At 35.9% G+C, this 19,694-nt stretch overlaps 1 protein-coding gene across 15 annotated transcripts in view; it reads left to right on the forward strand.

The window, feature by feature from the left end:
- Positions 1–13,026, forward strand: part of Smr (nuclear receptor corepressor smrter) — a 59,542-nt gene extending 46,516 nt beyond the window's left edge. For 11 of the 15 annotated variants that reach the window (XM_072003782.1, XM_072003792.1, XM_072003784.1 and 8 more), the window contains 7 exons: positions 6,398–6,715; positions 6,921–7,297; positions 7,671–7,946; positions 8,546–9,005; positions 9,288–11,233; positions 11,321–11,532; positions 11,693–13,026. In XM_072003782.1, the coding sequence (XP_071859883.1) occupies positions 6,398–6,715; positions 6,921–7,297; positions 7,671–7,946; positions 8,546–9,005; positions 9,288–11,233; positions 11,321–11,532; positions 11,693–12,401 (4,298 nt within the window). In that variant the 3' untranslated portion in view covers positions 12,402–13,026. The remainder of the gene's footprint in view (positions 1–6,397; positions 6,716–6,920; positions 7,298–7,670; positions 7,947–8,545; positions 9,006–9,287; positions 11,234–11,320; positions 11,533–11,692) is intronic. The other 4 variants (XM_072003795.1, XM_072003798.1, XM_072003793.1 and 1 more) reach the window with 3 other exon arrangements.
- The last annotated feature ends 6,668 nt before the right edge of the window (positions 13,027–19,694 follow it).

Below are 19,694 nucleotides of genomic sequence, written 5' to 3' on the forward strand. Positions count from 1 at the left end.
TACAATATGTTTACGTAATAGATTTTCAGATATGTACCAAATATTTTATGAGGATCTTATAGTCTTCAAGAAGTTGTGTTTGATACGCGTTCCATTTAACTCTAGAACGATCGACAATTAAGATGAAGCTATTTCTATCAAAACTAGTCAAAACGACTGGTCTTCAAAAAATACGTAATAATAGAATATTTTTGTATTTCATTTCTCTTCCTATTAAACTTATTTGTATTACATTTCTGCTATTATTAATCCATCTGTGACCATGATCTCTAAATTGGTGTTGGCAAATTTATAAAAAAAATTGCAGAATCAGTCATTTTGATTAGTGTGGAAGTTCTTGTGTTAGCATTTAGCGACTTAGTGATCGATCCGGAATTTTCTTCATAATCGACACAGTTATATTGAATGATACGCGATAGAAATTCTGAAAACGCGTGGGAAGTTGTACGGAACGAGGAAACTGGTTAATTCGGGTTCGGTAAATAGATTGTAGAAGTCTTTTACACTTTGACAAGTAGCAGTTATTTTGTCTGGTATTGGTATAAGTAGCCATGATACAAAATTATTTTGATTTTGAATATATAAAAAAAACGTAAATTTAATATATTATTCCTTCAATTATCGTGGAAAAAATGTAACACGAAGTAGGAATTGTGTAAAACCAGTCGTTTGTTAATTAATGTTAATTAAGCATTTCACATTAGAACTAGCTAATCTATCCAAGTAATGAGTTTCACTTTTCTTTTTCTACGATTCCTCAAAACATGTAGGAGCTTTTAGAATTGAAATCATACACGTTTATTTTATTCTCGTTGGGTATCACTTTAATCAGTATGATTCAAATATAGTATAACTAAGTACACACATTAGTACACGCAAGTTTACAATTCTTACGTTTATATTTTTCATCGCCATTCTTTCGATAATCCGACTACCTGAAAATCATGACAATTATTAATTCTGTGGGTAATAAACTCCTGTTTGTTCCATTTAGCTCATACGCGCTTAAAGACATTCGCTTAAGCCAGGTTAATCGTGCTTTCTTTCTCTGCTTAATTCCCAGTCACAATGAGTAAACGGGTAATATTCCGTGTTTGCTATACGCATAATACACACGCACGCGTGCACGGTCGGAATCAAAGAGAATATTTTATTAACACACATAGTCGCTGCTACATGCACATTGGGGACACGTGCAATAATACTTATTTGTTGGTTTAACACATTATCTGACCCTTACATGCTTGTTCACGGACATTTGAATCACAGATACATACCGCTTCGCTGTTACAAAACAGAAAAAGATTGAACGCGTTGTTTCGTATATTTCCTACGATTTATTTCGAGAAGTCAGCGCCTTCTTTCGTTTCGCATATCGTAGGAAATTTTTATAACATTTCATTCGGTGATGGACACGCTATCATTTTTTTTTAGGTTTCTTCGGTTTTCATCAATTAATTTTCTACCAATTTTCAAGTCCCTTGATTTCCCTACTATCTTTGTATCAATTTCCTGTAATCTTCTACACCAATTCTCTCCCTTGCTTTACGATAATTGTAAATTATTAATTCCATCTCATTGGACGTCCTTCTATTCTACTTGAATTGCCACAAGTCCTGTTCAAGTCCTATCGTCCTATTCTACTTAATTTCTCAACGCAATTACACGGATACAATGTATACAGAAATTATCTAGCATTTATCTTATCAACGTGATCTATTTCCATAAGCGTGGCTGAGAAAAACCACGCATAATAAATTTCGACCGAAAATCATTGATCGGTATAAAGAGAAGCGAGAATTACACGCATGGCCAGAACTAAAGGCGGATAAATGAAATGGAGAGGAAGGGTTGCAGGAAGGGGAAAGGTGTATGGGATTCTCTCGTGATACCCTTTCTGAAATATTCAAGGTATACTCGTCGTTCTCTTTCAAGCCAGCTTAATTAGCACGTAGCTAATGTCTCTCCCTTACGAGTGATATCTTTTTCTTTCCTTTTTCTGTTCTTCGCTTTTCCCCCATTTCTCCTCTCTCTCTCTCTCTCTCTCTCTCTCTCTCTCTCTCTCTCTCTCTCTCTCTCTCTCTCTCTGTTATCTTTCGATTTATCGTTTGAATAAGCTCAACGACATTCTTCCGATTGTAGCCTTTGTTTCGCGTCCTTGAATGCCACGACACAGCGAAGAAATGTAGCTTTGCGCAAAATGTCAAGTATCCAGGTGTTCTGTGTCTGTTTTATAAGCATTATTTTATCGTATGATTTAATAGAGTTTCACGACGTCGAATTATAATTTTATTCTGTGCGTGGGAGAACGAATGCTTGTTAGAACTGCGCGATCGTTTCAAGCAAAACTATTTGAAATTAAAGCGCGTTCGTGCATCGATCTTTTGTATTATTTTTCCGTGAAATGAAAGTAATTCTTGTTAAAAATATTCGTGTAGCAACGTCAATTGCGTACGTGGACAATGAGATTAAGAAACATACAGAGAGCGAAGTTGCAAGGGCGAACAAACGCATCTAATAGAAAAGAAGCTTACGCTGCTATTCGAGCTCCTTGAAGACTCACAACGGATCTCGTATTATTTATTCGTCAATCGTTGATGCGTGATAAAAGTGTACAAGAAAATTGATTGATTTAGAATAACTTGATTTATCGATGTAATTAATAATCTAATCGTTCATCTAATATATATATATATCCAATCATTTACTTCTCGTTAAAAGGCTGATAATTGAAATCATGTAAAAGTACAACGTAATACACCATCGACATCGCATTATAATTATCGACGATTTTTCAATCGTTCAAAGTGATCTGCAAGCTTTCGTTATATCAAACTACGATGATACATGCACTAATCTCTAGAGGCCTGTCATACGGTATATTCGTGTCTTTCGAAACACGGAGAAAATTACTGTTGACGCAGGACTACCGATGGTGTATACTGTATCAAACCGGATATAGCGAAGAGAAGCGGAAGGGACACAGTAGCCAACGCGCGAGAGGAAGAATTGTCTACCGAGCAATCATATAAACGCCATACGAGAATATTCGCGACACTGATTGGCAGCTATTCCCCTGTGCCAGAGAAATTGCTTCTCATAATTTAGCTATTGCATACGATCCGATGGCTAATTTTACGAAGCTCGGATAGAATTGATCGGATAATTGCTTCGGAACGTCGTTAAAAATTCGCCGAATTAAATCATTGTTATTTTTGTTGTTGTTTATTTATTCGTTAAGTGGATTAGAAATTAACGTTTGTTAAGGTAGAAATCCTTTCTACGAATAATTTTTGAAGGAAGTAATTCTTGAGTATTTACACGGCTCAGCAATTGTCTTCTCTGAATAATCGATAGTAAGAAATTCTCAGTTATTTAAATGAAACGATGATGGGTTTTTTTTTAATGTAAATTATTATTTATTCTGTATATACTCTATATACTGAATATTATTTTTCTGATGGATGAATATATTTCATATAACCATTAGTTTGTTTTAATTGATTAATTTGTTTAAATCGTTCAGTTTTTATCTGCCTTGCACGATGATATCGTTTACTAATTACAAAATTGTATCTGTTTTAGTGAAATTAAGATATTTTCATATATTCGTACCTGATATATTTATTATTCGATTAATTACATGAAGATTGAAAAAAGATATAACTGGGAAAATATATTTTTTGTTACATAGGAAGAAAACAATAGATCTACACGATACGTTAAGATGAAGTGACATTTGCAAGTAATAAGAGGAAACATATAAGTAAAACAATATCGAGGGTTGTAAATTAGCTTATTAATGTAGCTTTAATTGTCTGTCATACCAAACTCTGTTAATTTATTTGATTGATGTACATAACACAAAACTAACGGAACTCGCGCTCAACCGCGATACTAGAAATTAATAATTATCGCAAATGCTTGTGTCATTCACAGATTGATTAATTACATCACGTCCGCAACGTGAAAATATATCCACTTAACAAATAAATGACACCAAGGTTAAATGTTTCAGATCATTATCAAATCATTATGTACTTTGTAAACGTAAATTAATTTAAACGATGATCGTCAAACGTTTCGAATGGCCATTATATTGATTACCTTTTTGCTTTGTTTATGTTTAACGTTATACGAAATAGGAGTTTCTTTCGAGTTCAAATAATTTCTCCCATGGTACATTTCTCAATGAAGAAATATACATAGAAACATACAAGAACATACTATTCCATATGTAATCTCGAATTAGTATTCACGTATCAGTGTCAATGATTTTCCAAATACATATAAAAATTCGAATATCATAAACCTTACACAATGGTGTAAACTCAAAATATTATATCAAATAACATAAAACATTTCTTCTCTCTCTTTTTTTCTTTTTTTTTTCTATTGCAAAAATTTTGAATTAACATATTGATATAAATATTGTATTAGCCATTGTACACTAGAATTCCCAAACTATCAATTTATACTTGTTATAGAATAAATAAAAGATGGCATAAGTAAGTGACAATGGGAATCAGAGAGTTAACCATTGAAAGCTGAAAAGTATCAAATTTAGCTGCTGACCGATTTTACAAGCCCGCTGTATCTCTTTCAGCGACTATACTTACGCAAATGAGCCCGACAATAATAGCCGTGGAAAGAATAAACTTAAATTTTTCACCTGGCACCCAACCCGTTCCCGGATAAAACCATCAAAGCGATTTTACCATGTCTCCCGCCTCTACGTCAATGTTTGCGAGGCCGCGGGCGAGAGAGAACTTTTTAATTGGCTACCCTTAATTAGTTAACCAGCAAAGTCTCGGTAATTATTCTGTTTCTCGCTCCGTTTCCGTGCGGCCCGACTGCCCGTCCTCCTCCCATCCGACCTGCTGCTGCTTCATCGCTTTTTCCTCATCCCTCTACACACTCGCAGCCTCCTCCCTTCGTGTTTTCGCTGCGAGTTCTTGCTTCTACGCTCTGCAGTCCGACAGAGTTGAGCACCATCCCGTATCAAGCGATCGTACCGCTGCTATTTGCTCAACTTCATCGCGAACGGAATGTCAAAATATAGAATGTCGCGTCAGGAAAATGATAAAAAGCTTTCGTTTGAAGGATCATCGAAGTAGAGGGCCAATAGATTGTTAGTAAATTTCCGGATTCGACTACAGGCTTGCAGCTTTCATTTAGGTTTAGATCTTGCGAGTCTTTTTAGGTTTAGCTTATATAACGTCTTTTTTTTCTTTTTCTTTTCTTTTAATCCATTTGTATGGAAACTAGATGAATAAGGGGATGAAAATTGGTAAATTGATAGTTGACTTTTGGATACCCTTAACTTACAACATCGTACGAGAGACGTGATACATCCTTCAGGCTACAAACACCTACTAATTTTCTTGGCTGCATTCGAACGTGCAGATATATTTTCTTGAAAAATATTAAAAAGCTACCCTTAAAAATGTCTTCAGAAAGAATATTAAGCGTTGTCGAGGAAAGTTCTATTAACATCGGAAAAAGCGATCTGATAGATATTTTAAATATAGTGACAGTAACGATATTTTACTTCCTTTATGAAAACGTTGTAAGCGACTGGTTATCAAAGATGATCAATTGGTAGTAATTATTCAAACATTTTGTAAAATAAAATTAGTTGTACCTTATACATACATTTACATATAAAAAGACACATGCGATATGCACAGCTTCGAACGCTCAGCTAAACCGTGAAATGGCTCGACGTGTGACAGACCTTGTTGTTCTTTATGGTACGCGCTATTTGAACTTAAAGCGTAAAACAAGGGGATAAACTTGGAGCTTTGTGTTTTTAAATCTAGATCGGAGAACATATCTTTAATCTTTGCACTCGAGAGCATTATTATTGTTGATAATCTGATAAATGTAACGATGAAGTACGATAGATCGATATCTAGCTTTTGGATTTAGGTCCTCAGATCTAGGATTAGATTTCTTGATGCTGTTAAAACATGTAACATTGTTGTTGTTGTTGAGTCACTACGTTTTAGTGTATTTAATTTTAATCTGTATCCTATATTTTGATAGCCTATCACATAAAATACACGATACTCTAACATGTAGTAACTTAATCCAAACTTATATCTTATTTATGGTTCAACGGTACTAACTGAAATAGTGTGAAAAAAGATGTGTTTTAAGGATTATACTGGAAAGCTAGAATATATTAATAAATGCATTAACATGAAAAAGTTACTCTAATTTCATCTTCCTCAAAGTCTTCGTTTAATCTTCAAATGTAGCTTTGAAAAAAGTCTGATGTAACTTGCCCTTTCCTAACGTAAGAATTAACACCAATATTACAGTTTTTGTTAAAAATTTTCACATCATCTTGATCATATTATTACAAAAATACATATATTTTTCTTTGTTTCAGAAGGTAGCAGACAGATCGGTCCGCACGCCTGCACAGTTTGTCAAAACATCGTCGAAGGAAATACGCAGAGCAGAGCATTGCCACGAAGTCAAGCGTCACAGTATGGACTACGAGAAGATCAAGTAGCACCTGGTGCACGCGTGTGCAATACCTGTAGATGCAAGGCCGTCAGAGGACGGTACACTGCGTGCCCATTGCCCGGTTGCCCAAATCTGAACAACGCTAGCTCGAAAACGAGGGTGAAGAGGTTACGAGCTTTACCTGCCAAATGGCTCGATTTACCTGCTGAAATTCGCGATCCAATTATTCAAGAGTTTCGTAAGTATCATATATATTTCCTTTCAATAGTTAGATAAAAAAATGATTCGATAGAGAAAGTTTATTTTACGAAATAGATATCGAAATTCAAATTTGAAAGTTTACAGTAATAAATATTTATATTATAGATTAAGGGTAGAATAGATGTATATTTCAAAAATATTTATCAATGATATTTATTATTTTGTGATATTTTATTTTCCAGAAATACCAAGTAGCGCGACGAAATGTTGCTCGGCTTGTTTCAATCGAATATCTCGTCGATTGGCACCGCATCTAACCGGTGGTACTGAAGTGCCCGAGGGCTCAGCCGATTCCCTTGCTCGACAATGGACGGATGAGGAACTGGAACAACTAAGGAGAGCCCTTCGAGAGCACGGTACCAACTGGGTGAAGGTTGCCGAGCAAATATCTGGAAAGACGAATCATCAATGCAAAAATTATTATTTTGCTTATCGAAAGAAGCTGAGTTTAGATCAGGTTGTAGCAGAATATTATCAGTCATTGGGCGAAGAAAGGAGACCTTGTTTAACGGACGAAGAAGAAAGTGGTAGCAGTACGAGTAGCTGTGACGAATTGGCGGTAAGCTGTTAATTAGTTTCCTTGAAAGAATATTTATAACGATTTTATACAGAAAAGTAAGTTTTAATGAAGATAAACTATATTTAATAATATTAAATGAAACTGTACTTTAAAGTTGCATCGCACAAGTTAAAGAAAAATTTTGTAATTTTATTAAACAATGTGCAATTTTCTGTTTCCATAAATTAAATTATATAAAATTATATCTCTATTATAATACAAATCTTTGTAGATAGAATCTTTGTAGAAGAAATAAATTCATTATTTTTAAATTTTCATTTTACATATACATACTGTGATTTAAGCATACGCGCATATAATTATCATTACTCTTTCTTATAATCCATTCTTAATCTCATTACTTTTTATTTAGGTTCATGATTCGAGCGATACAGCCAGTGCAGGTAGTCCAGCGAACAATTTGTCCAGTGGAACACCAGGTACACCGGGAGCCACGGCATCCTCGAATCTGCCAATATCCTATTCGCGATCGACAGACCAGAAGCTTGGTGACAAGTTAGTAGCGGATATCGCTGTGGTATCATTGGTACCTCCGGTGAGCATAGGCCCATCGCAACAGTCTTCCACCAGTGGAAGTAGCAACGCTGCTTCGGCTGGCACTAGAGAAGATTATGATAGTTCTGCCACGGTAAGACCAAGTTTTAATTCGCTTGATGGTTAAAGAGGAAATACTAGAGTAAATTATGTAGTTTGTATGCATTATGTGACATTTATGAGAGAGAACATTTTAACTGATTGATATTTAGATCAAGCTGATTATTGATATTCGCAGCGAGCAAAAGTTTTACTAATTAATTTTCTTTTTATTATCTTATTTCTCTTAAATACATTTACTTTTCATTTTTCTTCTCATATATTTTTAGGTATTACTTTATATTTTATAAGATTTTTGTATTTTTATTGACTTATTTTAATCAAAATTAGTATAATAATAATTTTTATAATTTATTTCTAGTAGATTATAACTTTCTTTCAATGTATTATTCTGTACATTGAACATTTCATAGTTTTATAGAACTACTAAAACGATTAATCTTACATAATTCAATAAAATTATACCATCAAACTATATACCTGAAAAATAAATTGCATTATCCTACAGTATTAAATGGGTTAAAATGATCTCAATGCTATTTTAGTTCTGTTTTCCTTATTTTCATAATTAAATATGGAAAGAAGTTTGTCACTTGATAGGGCCGTCTGATAGAGGTTCGCTGATTGTTTCAGGAGACAGCGGACGAAGGTCAGGGAGGAACCGATCTAGAAAATAACAGCGTAGTCGTTACGTTAACAACTGCCAATAATTCCACGGCGCTGCAACAACAGCACCAGCAGTCGCATCAACAGGTGCCACCACCTTCACATTCACCACCATCCACTACCAGCAACTCCAATCCTCTCACCGTGAAGGATCTTATGCTTGGCGTTATTGAGATGCAACTGAAACGTAATCCTAACAGTCCAGCTGGTACCGGTGGTTCGTCGATACCAGTCAACTCTGGAACACCAACGATATCGAGTATATTAAAAACGGATCATAGGAACGATATCACCTTTGTAAGAGAATATAAACCGTCGGTCACTATGGCAAATACTAGTATGCCAAGGGACTCGAATTTGGCTACTTTGTCGGTGGTATCTGGTCCTCACCATGGACACCGATCTGCTCCTAGTCCTCAGCAAATTGGTACGTATTCTTCTTTTTCTTTTTCCTTGTGAACGAGTATTTTACCAGTTGTCTTCATTTTCTTATCTGCCGTTTGAATTTTCTAGTCGGTATACATTTTTATATTAAATTTTTATAAACTATCTAAAAGAAGGGGTTGAAATCTTATATCTACGTTTGTAATCTATAATCTTATTATCCTATATTTTTTTTATTTATACAACTTTAGTTATTAAATTTTGTAATTATATAATTATTTTCATTACTACAGAAAATAATCTTATACGAAAATTCCTTTATTAGGTCAGATGCAAGCAACTATTACTCCCTGTCCACCGGCGCCATCGAGCAGTCAGTCATCGACATCGGATATACTTCCAAAGGAAGGATTAGTCGTGATGCAAGTACAACAGGCGCTACGGGAAAGCACCGAGGGTACCCTAGATCTGAGTATCAAGAAACCAAGGCAGCAACAAGAATACAATCATTCCCTGCAAACGCTTCACAAACCACCAACCGTTACGCTCTACCGGCCAGAACCTCCACCAGGAGCTTACTATCATCCTCACGCTCACCCAGAACAAGGACGCGGCGCGAAAAGTCCTCTGGTGTATGCATCGTCGCCACGACCTCAAGCACCTCTTACACCTAAGATGAATAAAGTCTCGGTCCCACCGCCGCATCCTAAATTGTCACCCAAGTTGGGCGCGATAGGGACAACGAGCCACAAAAGCGGTTCCATTACACATGGTACTCCAGTGTCCACTGCACGTTACGAGGGTCTTCTTAGACAGATGACTCCTCCAGGAAACCCTGGTAACGCCGCTGGAACGCCTAGTGTGCCCAGTGGTGCCAGTGCAGTGAACGCTCCCAGCAATCAAGGACCTAAAGAAACGGGATCCATAACTCAAGGAACACCTGTTCATCCTTTCGCGGTGGATAAGCGCGCGCCAATGTACGATTATCACCGTACCATTAGACACTCACCTGTAACGACCGGTAATATTCCTGGCCAAGGTCAGACCCAACCCGGAACGGCAGCAGTGGTAGTGACTCATAGCAATCAGTATAATTCTTATTCGGGACGACCACCTCCTAGTTATACCATGGAACAACAGCTGTCTTCGAGACAGATAATCATGAACGATTACATAACCAGTCAACAGATGCATGCGCGTAGTCGAAGCGTTGGTACGTCTGAAGGTAGTAGTAAAAACGAAGCACCATCTACGTTGTACTATACCAGCACACCTCCGCCACAGACCCACACGCAGCCTCGACAGGGTGTGATACAGAGGCATAACCCACAAAAACAGATTCATTTTCCGCCGCCACCGGGACTGGAGGCATTCTCCAGTTTGGTGGATGTCGCTGTACAACAACCAAGTCTTCCGGTTCCCCATCCTCATGGACATCCTGCATCTGGTACCAGCAGTCACGAAGGTCTTGGTAAGACCATGGCAGATAGATTGTTGGCTGATCGTTATGGGGATAAGCATCGTCTAGCCATGCATCAAGATCATAGAATGACTGTAGCTCATCATCATCAGCGTGACAGAGAAAGAGAACGAGATCTGGTTCACCTGCGCGAGAAGGAAGAATATAGACTACAAAGAGAGAAAGAAATTCAACAGGAGCACAGATTGGCTCAGCAGAGGGAGAAGGATGTGCAACATGCTGAACACAGGCTATCGATACAGCAACGAGAGAAAGATATGCAGCATACTGAACACCGTCTTACCGTCCATCAACAGAGAGAGAAAGAGATTCATCAGCAAATGGCAGCAGCTGCTGCTCAACGCGAGAAAGAACATCAAGAGCATCGTTTGGCTGTGCAACAGCAGAGGGAGAGAGATTTGGCACATCTACAGCAGCAACAGCAACAGCAACAGCTACAACAGCATATTCAACAACAACAGAGGATGGAAGCTGAAAGAAGACACATGGCTCAGCTGTACAGAGATCAACAACAGCAACAGCTTGATAGGGACAGCAGACTAATAAGTACTGGGTTTACTCAATCCTCGAGACTTCAGCAACCACAACAACCCCAACAACAACAACAACAACAACAGCAACAATCATCCTCTAGACAAAACCAGTCCTCCAATCAGCAGCAAAACGAGTCAGCGTCTACGTTAACTGCTGCCAGTCTGATAGATGCTATTATAACACACCAAATTAATCAGAGTGTCGAGAACACTGGTGGAAATTCTCAACCGCAGCGACCTGGTGATCGTCTTTTCCAGGTAACTTAAAATTTGTTGTGTTAATTCTTGCGTGATGTAATTTCATTTATCAAGTGTTCCTGTAGGTAAATGTGTTTTATATAATAGAAAACTTTTCAGGGATTTCACCGCGAAGCCCCAGTAGAACCAAATGGGATGGCTCATAGTCCTGCCGGCGAGGGGAATGGTGGCAACAGCGGAGCTGGGAGCGCAGGTGGCAACGGAAGTGGAAATAAACCGATCACTCTTGGAGAACACGTTGACCATATTGTTTCTAAAGATTATGGTCCACCACATTCCTCATATAGATCGTACAGCGGGTAAGTTTTGAATGTAGTTTACTATATTTTTCATAACTCGTTACTCTAATTTCTTCAAATAAATATTATATACCGTTTACGTAAATAAAATTGTATAAATAAAAATAAAAAAAAAACTATTATGAAGATTCTTATAATAAAATGTTTCCTGATCAAATAGGTATCAAATCTCGGAAGATCAGTGGAAGAGGCGAAAAACTAGCGAACCCGATTCCGTTAAAGCCGGAGACGAGCGTCAGATAATTCGAGTCACGCAGCAACAATCGCAACAGCAGCAGCAACAGCAGCAGCAGCAACAGCAGCAGCACCAACATCAACACCAACACCAACACCAGCATCAGCAACCAGCATCATCAGTAGGAAAACAATTCCACTCGGTCGAGCCTGTTTCGCCACCAGAACCAGGTACCAATCATTACGGTCGTCGCCTGTATGAAACAACCACTGCCACATCAACTTCCGGAACTCCTTCCAATAAGCCGCACCTTTCACCTCTGGATTACGTTAAGAACAAGATCGTTGAAGTGATGCGTACATCAGAGGACGACAAAGGAGGTAGCGTAGCTGACAGAAACGGAGGAAACGTAACGAGCGGAGAAAAGGACGACAAAATCGGAGGGAACGTGGAAAGCCCCTCGAGTGGAGAAATGATGGTGGATGAGACTCCGAATCAAACTCCTCAACCACCAGCACCGGCACCTACTACCACCTTTTATCCATTCAGCGCTTTAGGCGTTCACACTGGCCCGCCGCCAGCGCCACCACCCCCGACTTCCGGATCAGCCTCTGTGACAAAGTCTGAGCAAATGCAAGCCGAGCCGGCACCATTGCTTTCTGCGCAGTACGAACCACTTTCTGACGAGGATTGATAGTCTAATAATTTAGGAACGTGTACAGCAATCTGTACTGATCGACGCTCTGAGAATGTTCTTAGGGTATTTATGTGGTTTGTTTATCCTGGATGAAAGTCATATTCAGACTACGACAATGAATGTTGAATATTTCACAATTACCAATATCTTTTCTCGGGCGTTAGCCACTGCGTTCTAACTGGTCGTGTCCAATAGTTCTCAAATGATAAACAAGTCAAAGGACCTTTTCTCTTATTTCGTTCCGTTTTTTCATTTCCATTCTCTTTTTTCTTTTCCTTTTTTTTTATCATGAACTCTATCATATTCCGCAAATAGAGATTATAGTACGATGTTTTTATATGTATGAATAGAGTTTATTTTATAAATTTCATATTCCGTCAGTGTATTCTTTTAGTCGAGGATCGTTTCCGTACTCTCTGTGTACATGTAAATGCGGTTGTTTTACGGAAACGTTATTATTTTTTTAATACTCGTCCCAACGCACGAGAAACGATAACAGCGTAATTTTAATTAATAATTGATATTTTTTTACGCATTACTTATTCTCCGCGCTAATCTGTACGTAAACGTTGTGTATAATTATCAGCTAGATTAAATATAATTATTTCTGTTTTCACCGCCACTTCTTTTTGTTTTTTATAAAAACGCTATGATTTTTTTAAGATATCATTCGCTTCTAACTTATACTAGTTACTTATACAAAACGAGGATTTTTTAATTTCAAAACGGCGCAGAGGAATCTATACAGATGTAAAATTATTAAGTCTTCTGTAATTCACATATCGTCGTGATATTTAATTTTTTTATTGAATTTGAAAAAAATATAAGAACAGCGTGTAGTGAAATTTTGGCTAAAAGCGAAAATTGTTTTTAATGCTCATAAAAGCTCTTGAGTAGTGTTCAGTCGTTTTACTACATGTAATTTTGCGTCTAATTATAGAAAGAAAGTGTGCATCGTACGCAAGTATTCGATCCTTTCCAGAACAAGACTATCAACAAAGATTAAGCGAATAGAATCGACCTGTAGAACGTCCAGGCTAGCCCAAGTTCACAATGGAGACGCTTTTTTGTACATAATGAATGATATATAATCGTTAAACGACGATACAACGTTAGAAAGGCATACGTGTTTTTATTTGGAATGAATCTGTGATGTGTTTGGGAGTATAAAAAAATAACTTCATCTGTTAATACCAGTGCGAAGAGATCGTAGCCTCAAATGTTGACGAAAAGTCAATATGGCGGACGTGTAAGGACATGTAAAATGCATCCTCGCACAGGTTGACGGTGTACTGTCTTATTGAGATCATATTTAAATGTTCTCTCCTTGGTGAAGTGGGTTTTAAACAAAACAACAAAAAAAAGTGTAATTCTAAGTGTTGTACATAGTACACAATATTAATTTCTAAGTTGAACAAGTAGGTATATGATGGCTAGTTTAATCGTATGCTATATTGTAAGAATCTAGATTTAGCGTAAGTGATGTAGCTAGCATTTAGAGATTAGACGCCATGAACTGACTAGGGAAAGAACTTCCCGAACTACTTCTCTTATTAATAATAAAAAGAAGAAGAAGAAAGAAAGAAAACGTATACAGGCGATTATAAATGATCAATGGCAAGAATGATCATCCGTCACATGCAAGCGAATGGATGTGAATTTTATTTTATTTGATTGAAATTATAGAACCTGTACGCTCTGACTATCAAACAAACAAGAAAAATACATTACGCAGTTATACACGTTGCAAAACACAAGTTACATTTTCACTTACTCAGATAAATACATATACATGCATACATACATCGGTGAAGACACGTGTAACACATAAAGAATTTTTATATAGCCTAATTTTATATTTGTATGCAAACGTAAGTTGAACCGTGCGGTCTGCTCCTTCATTTAGTCACGCGACACTCGAAACGAGAACCTTAGCCCCCTTGTCATAAGAAAAATATTGCTTTTTATTGCAAATATTTGCTGCACCGGAAATCACTTCTACCAAACGACTATATATACATATATGTATACATACATACATAACACACATACGTATGTATGTATGTATGTATATGCTTATTATATACATACATTCAATATATATGTATATTTCTTGGTACTCTATTTCTTTGCACACTTTTTTATAATCAAGCTCATGAAAGCTCTCGAGAAAGAAAAGCATTCAGTCGGACAATGCGAGTGCCTCTATACATTTGTGCGGACTATTTTTACCAAAATGTAAACATAGATTTCGTTGTCTCTACGTTGTGGGTCGCGGTAACATCATCTTCGTTTCGCTTTATATGTTTACATCGTTTCGTTTCCGCGAAGATCATATCGGAGGAGTATCCAATATTATATGTATATACTGCACACGCGTGAAATATTTGTTCGATAGAGAATGTTCGAACTATACATCGGTGAAATAGAGTTCGTTTGCATCTATATATATATATATGTATGTATGTATTTATGTATACATGTATGTATGTATGTAAGTATGTATGTATGTCTGCGACACACGATCGTTTCAGTGAAGTGGACAATGTCGAAAAAGGGGAAAAAATGAAACAGATGTCTCGAGACCGATGTTATAAACGAAAAACAAAGATCTTACAAAGCCTCCTTGACACGATCACGAGTTGATAAAATAATGATTTTGAAATTCAAAGACTTCTGTGTGTTGACTTTTCTTCGACATTTTTTTTTCTAGCGATTTTACTTTTCTTGAAAACGAAAAAAAGAACGAAAGGAAAAGTTTAGCTTTTCCTATAGGCATTCGTATTAAACTTTAGCACCGGAAATACTCCATAGTTTATAAACGAACAGCAACGGTGGTATCGGGACACTTCAGGATTGCGAATTCGTCGTTTACCTCTCGCGAGTTACATGTTACCGTCGTTCGTCTATAGAAAAAAAAGAGGAAGAGTGAAAGAACGAGAGAGAGAGAGAGAGAGAAAGAGATTGTGTGTGTGTGTGTGTGTGTGTGTGTGTGTGCGTGCGTGTGCATGTGCATGCGTGCGTGTGTTTATGTGTATGTGTATGTGTATGCAAAACAAGATCGTTTGATAAAACCGTGTCTGTAAATAAACAAACCTATTAACCTTCGCTTCGCCAGTGGTCTCATGTTAAGGATTCTTAGTGTCTTTTCAACTTGCGACTTCGAAAAAAAGAGAACTTCTGCGTTCTATGCCGCGATTTTTACATATTTTTAAACAACAACGTAAAAAGGAGTCTTTAAAGATCTCGGATGTTAAGGAAACACGTGATCATCGATGCATCCATGCCGACACACTGTCCTTTCTCATGCTGTTGTGATTATAGTAATATCGCGTCATTCGAATGAATTATATTACGTTTAGTTGGTAACACAGTATGAAATTATGGTCGCCATCATTATTATCTTTATCTTTACAATTACAATTACAATTATAACATCCCATCATATTGATTAATTCTGCAATAGCATTTTGTTTTTTGGGGTTATCGAAAGCGGCAATCTTCGCGAATGTAATTCCAATGATTTGCATAAATTGATATTCTGCGATCTATAAATCAGTGTAACAGATTTTTACCCTTTTTATTTGGACAAAACTCGCATCATTTCCTTTTTTCCAATTTAATTAACTTTCAAGTTATTGACTTTCATTGACTTTCAAAGAGTCATGTAAGATATTCGATTATTTTTTACAAATCCAAACGTAACATCATTATACATAAAGCCAATGTATATCTTTTTCGTAGAAATTGTTTCTTATACTTTTGTCATGTCATATAGACTTTTCATTTTAGAAACTGGGATCTTTTATGTCCTATACTAACTTGGATCTTTTACTGTTAACGATGTGCCATTGCAGGATTAGTATTGTTCTGTTCGATCGTAGAATCTTGAATGTCAAACAGAACGGGATATAAATCAGAAATTTCTCTCAGCGTCTGATAGTAATTTAAAATACTATTCTGTTCAACGCATATAACGTAAAAACGATATTCAAAATGAAATACGTTAAAAGATGTCAATCAGAGGTCATCTTCTCAGTATTATTTGGATAATCTGCCCTGGGCGCAAGAAGGTATTCGTGAGAAAAATTAAAATGACAATATACAGGGTGTCCGAGTCTTTTCCAGCCAAATTTTATCAGAATGTTCTATAGATATAAATAAGAAAAAAATGTTATACAAATATAGGTCGTTCGAAGCTTTATTAAAATGTAGTAATAAAAATGAAAAATATAAAAAAAACAGAACGTAAAAGTTAGATCACCAGTATCGGCTGACTTCACACCTCGATACTTTCATGTGTGAATAACCTTAAAAGAAAATACATATATTAAACAATTATTAATATATGTGAACGAATACAAAGATTTAATTAATTCATTGAGATGGACTTCGTAGATAATTTTAAATTGGGATAGTAACACTTAATGATTACATTGATTGTGAACTTATCCTTGTCTTATAACATAGTACATTCAAATCAGTTTCTTGACATTTTTCAATAAAGCTTCGAACAACCTATATCTACGTAACATCCTTTTCTTATGTACACCTAACAAAGCATGACCAGAAGAAATTAGAATACCCTGTATAAACATGTGTACACTATATAAATTCACGCGAAGAAAAACACCATGGAAATTCTGCAGTTTCGCATAAGATATACAGAGCATTTATTTTAGCCAATGGTAAGGCGATTCACAATCAACATAAATCATATTATTACGGAGCTTTACATTCATCGTAACATCAAAGAAATAAACAGCAGAAAAGAACAAAAAGATAAGAGTAAATTTTAGATTATACAAAATCGGAGTCCTGAAGAATACCGTGTTTAAATGCTTCCAATAAATTAAACAAATAAAAAACAAGATAACATATAGAGAATGGAATATTAGGACGAAACAAATACATAAACGGAAAAGTATACCTAGTGTGAACGACAGCAATTTCTAAACCGTGATCCGATTGTACTTTTCGAAGAGTGCCCTTGGCGTTTCTCTGCTTTCTTTCTGCTGCATTAACGTAGATTGTCGTAGGTCGTAGGTGATCGAACGCTTTTACTTTTCTCGCTCGCCGCCTTATCGAACTTCATCATCAATAGCTCCATGTCTTCGGCCGTAATACGAAACTTATGAAATATACATATTGAGTATGTATAATTATCAAATTAATACACACAAAATTATACGTGTCTCTCAGAAACTACGTTGGTCAACTTCATATATCAAAAGATAAAAAAAAGTGATAGAAAAATGTATATACCTTGCTTATTTTACGATTATTTATGTTATATTCTTGCAGTGTACGAATAAAAAAATAAACTGACGAAAGTAAGTCATTTTTTTTTAAACAAACTGGATGCTAATCACGTGCTCAGAGAATGCAATTCTAGAATTTGATGAAAAGTGGTGTTGATCAATTTGGCTCCTGAGAGCCAAATATATATGTGTACCGGAAAAATTTTTGTGAACTCTCTTTGATCTATGCGTCGATCTTTGTACATACGTACAAACCCGACTCGACATCGTGCAATTGCGTGTAAAAGTATTTTCAAGATTAACGTTTGCTGAGATCGAACTCTCGAGCGATACTCTCGGATGTTAATAGCGGAATCGAATGTCCTATATTAGAGTTGGAGTTAGAAAGTGGAGTACGACAATGGCAATCCTCTTTTTTAGGTACTTCGCAACATCGTAAGGCAAAGTCAAGTGAAAATAAATATACATACACGAGAAAACACACAGACACGATAAAAGAGGACAAAAAAGATGAAAACTAATATTATCGTTGACATGGCAGGTAAATCACATCTAGACTATTCTATAGACTAGAAACGACGTAAGATATCGATAAGACATCGTGTGTATGTACCTATAATCGTTTGCAACCTGAAGGGACATCTATCGATTGATGATTCCTTTCACATATGGAAATCTGTACATAGGTAAAAGAGAGAAAGTAGATGGAATGAAGTAAAGAACACGCCGAGGTACTCAGCTCCATCCTAAACAAAAAATATTGTACCATAATAATAATAATGATGATGATGATGACGATGATAATGCTTATGATGCGGTTGCGCGGAATGCGAAAAGCTAATAAGGAGACAAAAGAGTAAATGAAACGAGATTTAAACAAAAAGGAAGAGGAAGAAAAAGCAAAAAAGAAGAAAAAAAGGAGAAAGGAGAAGTGAAATAATAACATTAAAATAAACAAAAGAAGAAAGGCTAAGAAGCGATATTACCTACGAACCCGCTATTAATGCGATTAATTCAAATAAATTAACTACAATTAATAGCGAGCGAGAGCATACCACGCCTACAGTAAACTACAGGTGTAGCATACACGATAATATTATTATCAAGACAGTTCAATGTAAATTGTTATTTTTGTTGAAATAAAAATCACCTCCGTTATAATAACGAGCACCCTTTTTGACTCTTGTCTCTGTGAACACTTTATTATAGTTTTTATCGTGGTCAATTATGGATATACAGAGCGTACATGAGTCTCTTTTTTTAAGACGCGTACAGCGCCGTATGAAATTTAAAGTTCCTGATAGATTAATATAAAACTGAAATTTAAGGATTAAATTCACAAATTACATATATCGAAATATTTAATTAGAAAGAATAGCCTGGGTTATGACAAATTTATTTTTACCCTACGATTCATTGTTCCTTCGTTTTATTTCCATATTAGGTAAAGAGGATGAAAAAGGGTACATATTTATTTTTGGTGGGTCAGTCATTGGTGACTCATGTGACAGGAAACGTGTTAACGATTAATAAATCTCAAAGGAAGCTTCAAACTGATTTCGATATCTAATAAGTATTTTTCTTTTGAAATAGATAAAAATATATATGATAATTTAATTATACATTTAATCATTTATGTACATAAGTAGAATCTAACGATATGTCGTTCTTTTTTTTTATTGATAAATATCATAATACTTGACTGAAGAAATATATGCATATATAGGAAATGGTCGTACCTGTCCAAAATGATGGTACTTATTATTAAGATAGAAACTGTTTATCGAACGAATGAGGAAACTTAACGACTATCTGTATTTTAATGTCGAAATAGTATCTAAAGCGATCGTTGATTTAGAATTTACTCTATTCTATTTTATACAGAATGCGTGCAAAATATGCAAATAATATGAACAAAATGTTTCTTTGCCGTCGCATCGAGTTTAATTATTTTAGGTTAAATATTTAGTGTCGCTCATAATTAATTTTGTAATAAGAAATTTATATTTTAATTTTATAATGAATCTAT

The sequence above is a fragment of the Bombus fervidus genome, chromosome 5, assembly GCF_041682495.2.
Source record: "Bombus fervidus isolate BK054 chromosome 5, iyBomFerv1, whole genome shotgun sequence".
NCBI lineage: Eukaryota > Metazoa > Arthropoda > Insecta > Hymenoptera > Apidae > Bombus > Bombus fervidus.